Genomic DNA, 15,055 nt, shown 5'->3' with positions numbered 1-15,055 from the left:
AGCAGGGGCCCCAATGCTGACTCATAGTGACTAGCAAACACATGAATATTGAGCCCATTAACTATTTAGAAAGCGATCTGCTTTAAACCTATTTTTGTCTTTAAGAGCTAAACTGGTCTTTTACTACTTATTCTCCCCATCTCCATCACAATATTGATTTCATTAATAAAGAAACAGGCTAAACTCCCACTTTCTGAATTTGTCCAAGGATCAACATCAAAAATCTGATAAATTCTACTCAGTTTTTCCAGGAGGTTTGGTTTTATTTCAGAATTCCAGCATTTGCAAGTTTTGAATTAAATTCATGCATTGTTATACATTTATGCATTTTTAACGTCAATTTCTCCACAAAATTCAAAAATAGGCTATTTATCAAGTGTGCCAGATGTGCTAAGATTTGCTTCACACCAACGGCATAGAATATTAATCAGTTTAACTCGTACTCACACCTGACCTAGAACAGTTTCACTGTTGTTTAGGATATTTAACATTTCAAAGTAGGTCAAGTCACTGTTAACATTGAATAAATTAAAAATATTCCTGTACTCCACTTTATTTTTTAATCTGTAAGTCTATTAGACTTATCCCCCACAGGACACCAAGCTGAATGATTTTGTTTAAGCAAAACACTGCAAGAAAAATCAAAACTGTGAGGTGTTCCAAAGCCTTGGCTTTCCTGAGCTTCTCCATTTTGGGTTTTCCCCTCTCACATCACACTGCCTGTGCATGATGAGGTGTATGGTAAACTATAATGCCCTCTTCCACCCCGGCTGCCTAAATGAATCTTCCTGGGTAGCCAACCTTGGGTGGTAACCATGGCAATATCCCTGGATTTGGGCCATTTCGTTATTCCTGATCATTTTAAAGAGAATCATGGATCAGTAAAGCTTGAAGGAATGAGGTGTGGGGGCTGGCAAAAGGAACCAACAAATTAAAAATGTGAAGAAACCAAAGGAAACTTATCCCAAACCATTACTTCTTCAAAAGCATTGATATTTGGTAATTTTCTGCCACTCTTCAGCTGAACAGTGTTCATTAAATACATGGATATTGCCATTTTAAACAAATGCAAACCAGAAACATAGAACCTCTTGACTGCTTGTTCCAGCTAGTTAAAGATCTGGCTGAAGATTACAGAAGCGGTCATACTTCCTCGATTTTTTTCCCCATTGCCTGCTCCTCTGATTGCACAGCTTCTTGCACGTAAACAATGAATTCAGATGTCTCTTCACCCTGAGTATAAACAGTTACAGTCTCAATCCCTTCCACGTCATCAGAGGAGACCACCACTTGCTCGACAAGATGATGTCCTTCTCCAAGCTCCACTGAGGCCTGCTCCAAGGCCTGCTGAATCATCACTGTATGGTTGCCTGCTGCTTCATCTTCAGCCTGCAGATAAGAAAAGCATAGGATCAATGCAATTTAACCAACTCATTTTTCCAATACAGAAACAAGGCAATATAAAAGTAATTTGCCTGCTATATTCTCTTTGTCTCCCTAAATTTGCTACCTTCCCTTCCAAAGGCGCAGGTACTTTCAAGTAGCAACATTCAGAGATGTCAATCAAGTGCCTATTCTTCAGCAACCCAAGGCAGCAAAAAATTAATTTTCATTAGCAGACTGTTGAGAGTTTGTAAGCAATATCTCAACCTGAGTTTGCACCATGCATGACTGCATGAATAGAAGTAAGCTCCTGGAATTATAATGAAAACTCTCGATCGGCTTTGAAACAGGATCAGCCACCTTTGTCAAATCACCTCCAGCAGGAACTAGAACTTTCGATTACTTTTAGTAATACTATTATTCATGACCAAATGGGGATTGACTGGGGATGAATTTACCGACAGAACTCCTGTATGATCATCTCCACTGCATGAAAGCAATGAGGGAAGCAGATGGTGATCATGAGGAAGAGCAATGGGTCTGTGTGCGAGATACAGAGAGCACGTTTGTGACAGAGAGCATGTGACTGAGTCATAGAGAAGTATAGCACAGAAACAGGCCCTTTGACCCATCTAGTCTGTGCCAAACCATTTAAACTGCCTACTCCATTGACCTGCACCAGGACCATAGCCCTCGTTATCTCTACTATCCATGCACCTATCTAAACCGCTTAAATGGTGAAATTCAGCTCCCATGCATCACTTGTGCTGGCAGCTCATTCCACACTCTCATACCCCTCTGACTGAAGAAGTTTCCCCTCATGCTCCCCTTAAACTTTTCACCTGTCACCCTTAACCTATGACCTTTGGTTGTAGTTCCACCCTCCCTGCTTGCATCTACCCTATCTATAACCCTCATAATTTAGTATGCCTCTATCAAATTTTCTCTCAATCTTCTACATTCTGAAGAATGCAGTCCTAACCTATTCAATCTTTTGTTATAACTCAGGTCCTCCAGATCCGGCAACATTCTTGTAAATTTTCCCTGATATCTTTCAACCTTGTTTACATCTTTCCTTGTAGGTAGGTACTCCATATTAGGCCTCATCAACATCTTATACAATTTCAACATAACATCCCATCTCCTGTACTCAATACATTGATTTATGAAGGCCAGTGTACCAAAAGCTTTGTTCACAACCTTTTCTGCCTGTGATGTCACTTTCAACAAATTATGGACCTGTTATTTCTAGGTCCCTTTGTTCTAACACACTTCTTGGTGCCCTACCATTCACTTTGTAAGACCTATCCTGGTTGGGCCTATCAAACTGCAAAATCTAGCACTAGTCTGTATTAAATTCCATCTGCCGTTTTTCTGCCCATTTTTTCCAACTGATGCAGCTCTCTCTGCAAGCCACGATAGCCTTCCTTACTGTCCATCGTCATCCACAAGTTGGCTGATCCAGTTAACTCCATTATCATCCAGGGCATTGATATGGATGACAAACAACAAAGGACCCAGTACCGATCCCTGTGGCACAGGCTGAGGAGGAGTAAGATTGAAAGAGTGAGACGGAGTGACAGATAGACAGTAGGAGAGTCCATGTAAGTGAAAGAGTATGTGTGAGACCCCTGATATTGAAAGCGTGTGAGAGAGAAAGAATAATCTGAAAGGGAGGATGAGACAGGAAGCACGAGACTGTGTAAAAAACAAAGTGAAAATCAATGGAGGAAACAGGTGACTATGGGAGGCAGGATGCAAGAAGCAATGATTGAGAGATACTGCTTAATATTGTGAGGGAGGGTGTGAGGGAATGCAAGAAGTGGGTATGAGAATAAGAGAGAGATTGTTGGGATATGTGTACATGAATAGTGACAAAGAGAGTGAAGGAAAGCATATGGGAGTGAGAATGACAGCAAGGAAAATGTGGGAATGTTTGAAAGATTGTTAGATATTTTGAGGAAGAGAGAGCAAGATTATCTGAGAGAAAGAGAGTTTAAGATTATCTGGAGACATGTTGAGAGGGTGGGAGGGAGAATATGAGAAGGAGAATCAGGAACACAACTAGCACGTGTGAGATGCAAGAGAGAAAATGCAATTACATGAGAGAATGTGTGAATGTGAAGACAGCATTTTCATAGCAGATCAAGTTAGCATGTGTGAGGGGAGAGGGAACATCTGCAAGGATCCAGCAAACATGTATGTGAAGAGAATCAATGTATGAGGAAGAGAGTATGATTCTGTGTACACAGCAGAGTGTATGAGCCTATGAGAAGGAAAATGGGTTGTATGTGTACACTGTGCTTATGCATGAAGCTTCCTCGTGACTCTCTACACTTGGATAATGTTGGCTTGTGTGCTGAAAATTGGTTTGCAGAAAATCTGAATTATATGAACACTGATTGATATAGTGGTCTCAGTACTCAATGTTACAAATTTACACAGCAGAATCCATTTCCATCAACCCATATGACTGAGGTAATCAAAAGCAACCGATGGAACCATCTACGTAATTCATGATCATGACTCATTGGATTCAGAGAATTTGGGGCACAAGAGCAGAGGCAACTAACGTTCCTTCAATTCTATGCTCTTATATTCCATGTCTGATTTAAGAACTGATATTGAGATATTGCCCTGGAATTCCATGCCTCACCCTTCTCATTCCTCTTGGGTTTCTTGAAACAATTTCTTTGACTAAGCTTTGCTCATCTCCTATTCTTGAATTAATATCAAATTTTATGTACAAGCAAACTTATGAAGTAACTTGAGTCACTTTTGCAGAGTTAAAGGTACTTCATAAAAGTTCTTGTTGCCCTACTCCTTGAATCTGTGCTCTCCTTCTCTCCACTTGCATTCTCCACTTCTTTGTTTTTCTTCCTTGCACAAGACAGGATGGTTAAACTAATTTTCAACAAAGCAATTCCTTTGAGTAAAGAACACACAGCACAGCACATTTACCAGAGGGAGAATAGACTGATAACACAATCTTTATTAATTATATCATTTAGTAGCAGAACATATTCCTTTCTACTCACCTGAATGAATGGCATGCAAAACAGTTTCTCACTGTATCTTGGCACATGTGACAATAATATAACCAATTAATGGGAAGCGTTTTGGAAGATTAATGGTCAAAATGGAGAAGCAGCATTTGGAAAGGCACTGAGCACCTCTTAATCTCTACAACCAGAGGATACACAGCCACGTGCAAACAGAGGAAGAAGTGCACAACATCTCTAACTACTCACCTGCCAGTCCCTCAAGCACACATGTCCATATATGACAGAGTCTGAGGAACGCTGATACATTTTGCAGTGACATCAGAACCTACAAAACTACACTGGAAATAAGTAATGCTCTGTCTCAAAGGCCGAAGAAGATGAGTAACACGAGCGATAAAGGTTTGCAGATCTTTTCCAATCTTCTTACCATAGTACAATGGGATACAAGATGGTACCTTGGTTTAATGTATCATACAAAAGAGAGCAAAACTAATAGTATAATCTATATTCAACAAATACTGAAGTAGCAGCTGAAATTATGCATTAAATTCTCTGGAGTGGAAAAGGCCCATGATCTATTGTCGCATGGGCAACTACCAAACTAGCCCATCCACTTCAAGGATTGACATGTTGTGCATTCAGACATGCTCTGTTATTTGAGTTACAGTTGCCTTCTTGTCAGCTCATACCAGTCTGGGCATTCTCCTCTGACTTCTCAAGGCATTTTCACCCACAGAATTGCAACTCACTGGATGTTATTTTCTTGTTTTCTTGCACCATTCTCTGTAAACTCTAGAGACTATTGTGCATGAAAATCCCAGACGATCAGTTTCTGAGATACTCAAACCACCCCATCAGGCACCAACAATCATTCCATCGTCATTGTCACTTAGATCACATTTCTTCCTCTTTCTGATGTCTGAACAATAACTGAACCACTTGACCATGTCTCATGTTTTTATTCATTGAGTTGCTGCCACATGGTTGGCTGATTAGATATTTGCATTAATGAGTATGTGTACAGATGTGATTAATAAAGTGGCCACCAAAGAGGAATGAGAAGGGTGAGTGAACTGTATATGCCTGCATCGTAAGACTGCCATTAATACAAAAAAAGCAACTGCAGAACTACTCAGACCATAGTGTGTCACAAAAACTGTTACTATAATGTAGCTGGAAGTACTCTTTTGAGTTTGAGGCAGAATGGAGCTTTATGTTTGACATAGTTCAGTGATAGATAATTCCAACTATGGAGATGGGAAATCTTACTTGTTCTACTACTGTTAATGTACCAGGGGCCATGGTAACTACTGAAGCCACAGCAGCATCGTGGTGCTCAGGAGCTAAACCGATGATCTGTTGGAGAATGTTCACAGCCGTTGAATCCATCCGATCTCCTAGAAAAAGAAGCAACAGGAATAAAGTCAGAGAAGTGTTTCTCCCCATCCTTAATTTCTTTTTCTTCAAATTCTGGAGAAGAAGGAGATTTACAGGGCAAGTTTTATTTTATACACATCATCGCAATGTTTAAGGTGTATTCACACAAGCATATGAACGGGCAAGGAATGGAGGGATATATGCCATGTTCAGGCCACTACGGTAAGTTTAAATAGGCACCACTGTTGGATCTTAAATACAAGTGATTTTGTAGATGCTGGAAATCCTGAGTAACACCCTCAAAATGCTGGAGGAACTCAGCAGGTCAGGCAGTATCTAAGGAAATAAATAAACCATCGATGATTTGGGTCGAGATCCTTCTTGAGGATTGGGAAGGAAAGAGGAAGATGCCAGAATAGGAAGGTAGGGGAGAGGAAGGTGTATGAGCTGGAAGGGGACAGGTGAAGCCAGGTGTTTGGGGGAAGGGGATGAAGTGAGAAGCTGGGAAGTGATAGGTGTTACAGGTAAAGCACTGGAGATGAAGGAGTTTGTAAGGAGAGGAAAGTGGACAATGAGAGAAAGGGAAGGAGGAGGGGCACCTGATCTGTTGGATCCTAATGCTTTTGCGATCCAAAGGTTCTACTGAAGTCAAGAATAAGGCATAAATTTGTTGCTAATGATGATTTTATTCAATGTTAGAAGAAAGAGAAAAAGAAGAGAGTGGAGCCAAGGAAACAAAGAAAACAAAGGAAAAAGTCGCTATGGTCATCTCATACTTGACTAGAAATACCAAAAATTCCAATGATAAGAATAAACCTAAAAATAGTAATTCAAGTAGTGTGACTCGTGTACTTTAATTAAGTTTATAGGAAAGTACAGAAGCAATGGTATCATAATTACTGGAAATTTCACTGAACAATTATATGCATATAGGCAATTAAATAAATATACAAGCAATCACAGGAAAGTTACATACAAGTAAAATACGAGCAAAATTTCAGGTTGTTTACTGTATGCATTCCCTGATATTAAATTGAACCATTGAAATGTGTGGTCCCAGTACCCAAGAAGGGCCAAACAAAAGTCATGAATGACTACTGTCCAGTGGTCCTGACCTCACACATCATGAAGACCCTAGAGAGGCTGGTCCTGGCTCGCCTCTGACACCTGGTCAGATCTTGAGCCTCTGCAGTTTGCCTACCAGGAGCATATTAGAATCGATGATGCTGTCATCTGCTTGCTGAACAGGTATCCCATTTGGATAAGCAGGGCAGCACTATGAGGATCATGTTTTTATTATTTCTGAAGTGTCTTCAATACCATACAGCCCTCATTGCTGGGGAGAAACTCCATTCAATGCAGGGCTGGCACTTTCATTGTATCCTGGATAACGGACCGCCTGACTGGCAGACTACAGCTTGTGCAGCTTCAGAGCTGTGTCGTTCCACGCCGGACTATACTGGCTCCCTTGCTGTTTATCCTGTATATCTCAGACTTTAGATACAACACTAAGTCACATCTACAGAAATTCTCTAATGACTCAGCAAGAGTGGATGTGTAAAGGGAGGATGGGAGGATGAATACAGGGCCCTGGTGGAGGACTCAGTCAAATGGTGCAAGCTGAATCATCCACAGCTCAACATCAGTAAGACAAAGGAGATGGTGATGGACTTCAGGAAGATTAAGCCTGTATTTCTCCTTGTTACTATTGATGGTGTGCATGTGGTGAGGACCTACAAGTACCTGGGGGTGCGCCTGGATGACAGATTTGAGTGGAGTACCAACACAGAGGCTGTGTACAAGAAGGGTTAGAGTCGCCTCTACTTCCTGAGGAGACTGAGGCCCTTTGGAGTATGCAGGCCTCTCCTTCACATGCTCTACCAGTCTGTGCAATCTTCTTTGAGGTGGCATGCTGGGGCAGTGGCATCAACACGGGTGATGCCAACAGGCTCCATAAACTGATCTAGAAAGGCTGGCTATGTTATTGGAGTCAAACTGGACCCACTGGAGGCTGTGGTAGAACAAAGGACCCTTTGGAAAATCCTGGCAATTCTGGACAATGTTTCTCACCCTCTGCATGCCATCTTGGCTGAACAGAGGAGCATTTTTAGTAATAGACTAAGACAACTGTGCTGCTCCATAAAGCGCTACATGAGGTCATTCTTACCCTTGGCCATTAGGCTCTATAATGAGTCAACCTATAGCCGGGGAAGTGATGATCCCCTCTTGTTGGACTGTTGAAGGTAACTTATTTTTTATTTTTTATTTCTTCTCTTCTAATATTTGTATATCTGCGCACTTGTAATGCTCCAGTGACACTAATTTCCTTTGGGATCAATAAAGTATCAATCTGTCAAAAATAACAATTCAACACATTCATCACAGGTCAAATTAATATTTGATTGTTTTACGTTACACCTTCTTCCAACTTACTGTGCATTCATTAATGGCACTAATTGTCCACATGACTTCAGTTTTGTTTTGTGAATCCAAATACTAATCTTTATCAGCACATTGCCACTTAGGCAATTAGTACAATGCTTAAGGGCATGTCACTAATGTCCTGTCAACAAGTGAAATCAGACCCTTTAGCACTGATCAGAAACAAACCATATTCTAGTTTATGTTAATACCCCATCTTCAAGTACAAAGAAGTTCAGATTTCCAATAATTTATGATTTTTTTATAAATCTGGTCAAGTCTTACAAATGTACATTGCTTTAAATAACAAGATAAACATTGAGCTTGCACAGACTTTTTAAGTGACTAAAAGCACAATGAATTCTTTACACTGTGCTAAAATTGAAATGTCTGATGTGGTGGTTTTGTCGTACTCATATTCCCCCGACCTATAACACCTAAAGATTAAGTGCTGACTGCTCTATTTACCAAGAGAGTTCTCCTCTGTGATCCTGTCCACAGTTTACATACCACCAGCTGCCAACTACAATCAAGTGCTTGAGATATTTCATGATGCTGTTGCCAAAGAAGTTGCCAAACAGTCCACCTTTACTCATTTCATATCATAGTTGGGAATTTCAATCAGGCTTGTTTGAAGAAATTCTTGCCCAATTAGAATCAGCATATAACCTGTAGCAGCAGAGGTTCCCAATACACTAGAACACTGTTATAGCAGGGTAAGGAACATCTACAGTTCTATGCCCAGATCACATTCTAGGAAATCTGATCACTTGGCAGTCTTCCACCTACCAACATCGAGACGGAGGGACTACAACAACAAAGAGGTGATCACGGGAGGCTATGGAATTGCTTTGAGTTGGTGGATTGGGCTGTGTTCGAGGACTCATCCGTGGATCTGAATGAATACACTATGTTTGTCACAAACTGTATAAAAACAGTAGTAGGTGCATGTGACCCCTAAAATTATCCAGTGTCTTCCCCAACCAGAAGCCCTGGATGGTCATGAGATCCACAATCTTCCGAGGGCCAGATCAGAGGCATTCAGGTCTGGCAACCAAGAACGTTACAAGAGGTCCAGGAATGATCTCCAGAAAGCCATCTCAAAGGTGAATTGGCAACTCTGAAGTAAACTTGAATCAACGAAGGATGCTCAACAACAGGCGCAATGCTTAAGTGGTCTTGTGCATCTTAGGTGACAACAGAACTTCGCTTCCAGGTGAGGTGAATGTCTTGCATGCTCACTTAAACTGTCAAGACATGGAAGAACCATCACAAAATCCCACCGCCTCTGATGATCCTGTGATTTCGGTCTCTTAGGCCGAGGTGCAAGGATCCTTCAGGTGGGTGAATCCATAGAAAGCATCCAGCCCAGACGGGGTACCACCGAGTACTAAAGACCTGTGCTACACTCCAGTACTAAAGAAGTGGCTGGAGTATTCACTGAGACGTTTAAACTCTCACTTCAGCAGTCTGAGGTATCTATCTCCTTCAAGCTGTCTTCAATTATACCAGAGCCTAAGAAGAACATGGTAACCTGCCTCAGTGACCATCAGCCAGTAGTACTCACATTAGCAGCAATGAAATATTTTGAGAAGTTGGTGATGAAACCTATCAACTAAGAGCAACTTGGATCCGCTCCCCTTTGTCTACTGGCACAAGTCCACAGCAAATGCCACTTCATTGGCTCTTCACTCAACCTTGGAATATCTGGACAGACCGGAGTAGGCCCTAGGCCTCGTATATCAGTTCATCACATTAGTGGGCAAGCAGCCGGGGCAGTCTTCACAGCCTCAGTGCCATGGAGATGACCATAAAGCACGAGACGGAGGAGAAGAATTAGGCCATTCAGCTCATTGAGTCTGCTCTGAAATTTCATCACGGCTAATCCTATGACAATGACAACACATCCTTTCTGACATAAAGGGTTCAAAAGGGTTGTCAATACTCCAAGTGCAGCCTGAATAGTGTCTTATAAAGGCTCAACATTATCCTTTTGCTTTTATATATTATTCTCCTTGAAATAAGTGCCAGCATTGCATTTGCCTTCTTTACCACAGACTCAACCTGCAAATTAACCTTATGGGAGTCTTGCATGAGGACTCCTAAGTCTGCCTGTACTTCTGATGTTTGAACCTTTTCCCTATTTAGATAATAGTCCACACTATTGTTCCTTTTACTAAAATACATTATCATAAATGTCCCACCTGCCAGTTTTTCGCCCATTCCTCCAATTTGTCTAAGTCCTGCTGCAATTAATCGCATTGCTTCCTCAGCACTACCTACCCCTCCACCTACCTCTGGCACAACTTTGCCACAAAGCTATCAATTCCATTATCTAAATTGTTGACAAACAATGTGAAAAATAGTGGTCTCAATACTGACCCCTGAGGAACACCACTAGTCACCGGCAACCCACTAGAAAAGGCCCCTTTTATTCCCACTCGCGGCCTCCTGCCTATCAGTCATTCCTCTCTCCATGCCAGTATCTTGTCTGTAACACCATAGGATTTTATCTTGTTAAGCAGCCTCATGTGTGGCATCTTATCAAATGCTTTCTGAAAATCCAAGTAAATGGCCACTGTGGAGAACGAGCGGAGCTGGCTCTCGCCTCCGATCTTGACACCCTGTCTTTTCAGTCTATCTGAGTCGGTGTTTAAATTGACCAAACAACTGAACAGCAAAAGGCTCCAGTACCCTGTAGGGAGGAGTGAACATCGCAGAGAGCAAGCAAAGTCAGCTCTTGCCTCCAACCTGGGCCGGTGTTTAACTTGTCTATTGTACCTCACACTAGGACCTAGGCAACACTGCTACAAAAGGCTCCAAGCCTTGACCACACTGCCCAGTGACTCGCCCGGGGCCCAGATTTCACCATCCAGCCTGAAGACACTCTCAGGCTCTTCAAATCAGCTCGGATAGGTACGTGGATTGGAGAGGTAGGGAGGGATATGGTCCAATTGCTTATAGGTGGGACTAGGCAGAAGACAAGGCTGCCATGGACTAGATGGTCTGGAGTGCCTATTTTTGCTCTGTGGTATTCTATGACTCCTTAATAAATAAGTTGCTCAGAAAGGAAATTTAAACATGGTTTATGCGTGACTTAAACTAGGCTGGTATTAATATGATGGTGTCCTTAACCTGATGATAATGATAGATTTCAACCCAGGTATTATGTAAATTCCTTCCTTCCTACTTACTAGTTTATTATACACTCCCATTCACCAAAGTGCTGGTTACTTCTATATGTCCTACTACACTAACTCTTATATGAATCATTGCACATGTTACCAACTACAAACGTTTGTAGATATCAGGTGCTTATGAGGTCTGTAAACCAATCTTCAACAAAATACTCTAAACCTTAACTGTGTAACTTAATTACATACTCTTAGATTACTACTTTGAAATGATCTTGGCTCACAGTAATTCAAAACTGGTGTTTATATTAGAGAGTTAAAGTAACCAACGTGGCCACATGTTACACTTTACGCACCATTCTCTGTATTGTACCGCAAGTCTTGAAGAGCTGCCACAGCTGCTTGGGCTCCTTGCACATCCTCTTCACTCTCTGCTATGTGAAAGTACTGTGTTTGAGTCTGCTCTGCAGGAGCTTCGAGAACCTGCTGTACAAAAAAAAAACAAACATGTCCAAAATCACTTCCCTCAACATAAATAGTTCTCATTTATTCAATTTAAAAAGTGTGATTACTAGTGAATGAACATTACATTTTTTCAAGCTTTCTCACTCAATGTTAGCATCAGGCAGTCTAAGGACAGGAGTGGAGAAAAGCTTTATTATTTTTTTCTTCATCAGTGATCCTCATAATGAAGCCAGATGTAGGACCGTAAACTGAAAACCTTCACTATGTTTAACAATACTATCTCTCCTTTCTGCTTTCCACTGGGTTGAGCTTCATCACTTCTAATATCAATTTCCAGCTGTTTGCTTTATGATGACTGAGCAAAGCAAAGTGATGATATTAGGATTGGTGGGAAATGTTGACAATCCTTAAGCTACAGGATGGTATTGGTGTGAGAATCGGAATCAGGTTGATCATTACTGATCATGAAATTTGCAGTTTTGCGGCAGTTATGCAGTATAAGACATAAAAATTAGATAAGTTACTGAAGTAAATAAATAGTGTAAAAGATGAATAATGGGGCAGTGTTTGTGGCTCGTGGACGGTTCAGAAACCTGATGGTGCAGAGGAAGAAGCTGCTTCTAAAATATCGCATGTGCATCTTCCAGCTCCTATACCTCCTCCCGAAAGTACAGTGATGAGGGTATATTCCAGGAGGTGAAAGTCCTTAGTGATGAAAACTACCTTCTTAAGGTACTGCATCTTGGAGATGTCCTCGATGGCAGGGAGGGTTGCACACGAGATCAATTGGTTGAGTCTACAACTCTCTGCAGGTGCACTGGAGGACCCATGCCAACCAGTCAGAATTCTCTCCACGATACATCTATAAACATTTGCAAGAGACATCAGTGGCATACCAAATCTTCTCAAACTCCAAATGAAGAGTTGCTGCTGCTATGCCTTCATTGTGATTGCATCACTGGGGGGGCCTAGGAGAGATACTCCAAGATGCTGTCGCCCCAGAACTTGAACCTGGTCTCCCTTTTCACCACTGATCTCTGAAGGAGGACTTCCCTTTTCTGATGTCCATGGGTCCTGCTTAAGGGTCTCGACCTGAAACGTCAGCTTACTCTTTTCCATAGATGTTGCCTGGCCTGCTGAGTTCCTCCAGCATTTTGTGTGTGTTGTTGGAATCAATTTCCTGGTCTTGCTTGATGTTCTGTGCGAGGTTGTTACAACACCATTCAATCGGACCGCGTATCTCATTCCCGTACACCCCCTCGTTGCCATCTGAGATTCTGCTTACACCAGTAGGGTCATTAGCAAATTTATACATGGCATTTGAGCTGTGCATAGCCACACGATCACAAGAGTAGTGAGAGTACAGCAGTGAGCTAAGCAGGCATCCTTGAGGTAGTCAGCAGGGAAGAGATGTTATTACAAATCTACACTGACTGTGGTCTTGTGATAACCAAGTTAAAAGATCTAGTTGCAGAGTGAAGCAGAGAACCAGGTTTTGAAACTTGTTGATTAGTAATGAGGGGTTGATGGTGCTGAACATTGAGCTGCAATTGATAAATGATGCATGATTTGCTGTTGTCTAGGTGCTCCAAAGCTGAGTATAGAGCCAATGATTTTGCATCCACTCTGGGCCTCTTGTCAAAGTACGCAAATTGCAACAGGTCCAGGTCCTTGCACAGACAGCAGTTAATCCTAGCAATGTTAACTTCTCAAAGCAATTCATCACAGTAGATATGACTGCTACTGGGTGATAGTTGTTGAGGCTACACACTCAAATCTTCTTGGGCACCGGTGTGATTGATGCCTTTTTAAAGCACAACGTCTGAATGAAAAAGTGAGAGATTGAAGATGTCTTTTAACACTCCAGCCAGTTGGTCAGCACAGGTTTTCAGTACTCTGCCACGAACATCGTCAGGCCCTAATGACTTGTGAAGGTTTACACTCTGATGATGGCCTCCGAGACAGATCACAGGGTCACCAGATAATGTGAGGATTTGCACAGATGTAGTTTTATTCTTCCTTTTAAAATGTGTATAAAAGGCATTGGGCTCATCAGCAAGTGAAGCATTATAGCCACTAATGTCGTAGGTTTCGCCTTATAGGAAGTAAGAGCATGCAATCTCTGCCACAGCATCCTGTGTTGCTAATTGCATACGGAACTGCCTTTTTTTACTCTTACAATGGCTGTCAGCAGGTTGTACTGGACTTCTTGTAGGGATCTGAATTGCCAGGCCTGAATGGTATAGATCTAGACCTCAACAGACTGCGGATCTCCTGATTCATCCACGGGTTCTGGTTTGGGTACACTCGGTATGTTCCTGAAGGCACACTTTCATCTACACATGTCTGCAACACCCATCTACACTGATGCTGTGGCCCTCAGTCTCTACATGCCAGGAGGAGGAGCACAGTCAGGTAATGGGCTTGGGTGGCACGGTGAACATTCTTGATAGTGGTGCATCGTTGATCAAGCGGGCAGCCTCTTCTGGTTCCACAGGTGACGTGTTTGTAAGAGATTTCTTCAAGCTGGCCTGGTTGAAGTCCTGATTGGTGAAATGGGCTCAGAAGTAGCAGATGCATTTTGGGGAATGCCAGTGAGGCTAGAACATAAGAAATAGGAGGAGAAGTAGGCCATCTGGCCCTTCGAGCCTGCTCTGCTATTCAATAAGATCATGTCTGATCTGGCCATGGACTCATCTCCATCTACCTGCCTTTTCCCTATAACCCTTAATTCCCCTACTATGCAAAAGTCTACCCAACCTTGTCTTAACTATATTTACTGAGGTTGCCTCCACTGCTTTATTGGGCAGAGAATTCCACAGATTCACCACTCTTTGAGAAAAGTTGTTCCTCCTCATCTCTGTCCTAAATCTACTCCCCCAAATCTTGAGGCTATATCCCCTAGTTCTAATCTCACCTACTAGTGGAAACAACTTCCCTGCCTCTATCTCACCTATCCCCTTTCATAGTTTTATATGTTTCTGTAAGATTTCCTAGGAAATACACCATGAATGGTAAGGTCCTAGGTAGAACTGAGGAATAGATGGACCCTAGTGTGCATTACAGACAGATAATGTTGTTCAGAAGGTATATGATATACTGGCCTTCTGCAGTTGGGGCACCGAACATAACAGAAAGAAGGTCATGCTTCATTGCCACACAGACGGGAAGAGGGGGCATGCAGATAGGGAAGGGGGGGGGGGGCTCCTGCAGACAGGAGGGAGTGGGTATCACACAGATGGGGAAGATTCTGTCTGGGGAGCCTCCAAC

General features: G+C 42.1%; 1 protein-coding gene across 3 annotated transcripts in view; it reads right to left on the bottom strand.

The window, feature by feature from the left end:
• Positions 1-242: 242 nt before the first annotated feature.
• The window catches only part of zfat (zinc finger and AT hook domain containing), a 123,012-nt gene continuing 108,199 nt past the window's right edge, over positions 243-15,055 (bottom strand). For 2 of the 3 annotated variants that reach the window (XM_073048381.1, XM_073048400.1), the window contains 3 exons: positions 11,677-11,806; positions 5,658-5,785; positions 243-1,389 (listed from right to left, as the gene is read on the bottom strand). In XM_073048381.1, the coding sequence (XP_072904482.1) occupies positions 1,144-1,389; positions 5,658-5,785; positions 11,677-11,806 (504 nt within the window). In that variant the 3' untranslated portion in view covers positions 243-1,143. The remainder of the gene's footprint in view (positions 1,390-5,657; positions 5,786-11,676; positions 11,807-15,055) is intronic. The other variant, XM_073048389.1, reaches the window with a different exon arrangement.

Source organism: Hemitrygon akajei, chromosome 1, assembly GCF_048418815.1.
Source record: "Hemitrygon akajei chromosome 1, sHemAka1.3, whole genome shotgun sequence".
Lineage (NCBI taxonomy): Eukaryota > Metazoa > Chordata > Chondrichthyes > Myliobatiformes > Dasyatidae > Hemitrygon > Hemitrygon akajei.
Note: the sequence above shows the minus strand (reverse complement) of the source record. Positions and strands in the feature narration are given on the sequence as shown.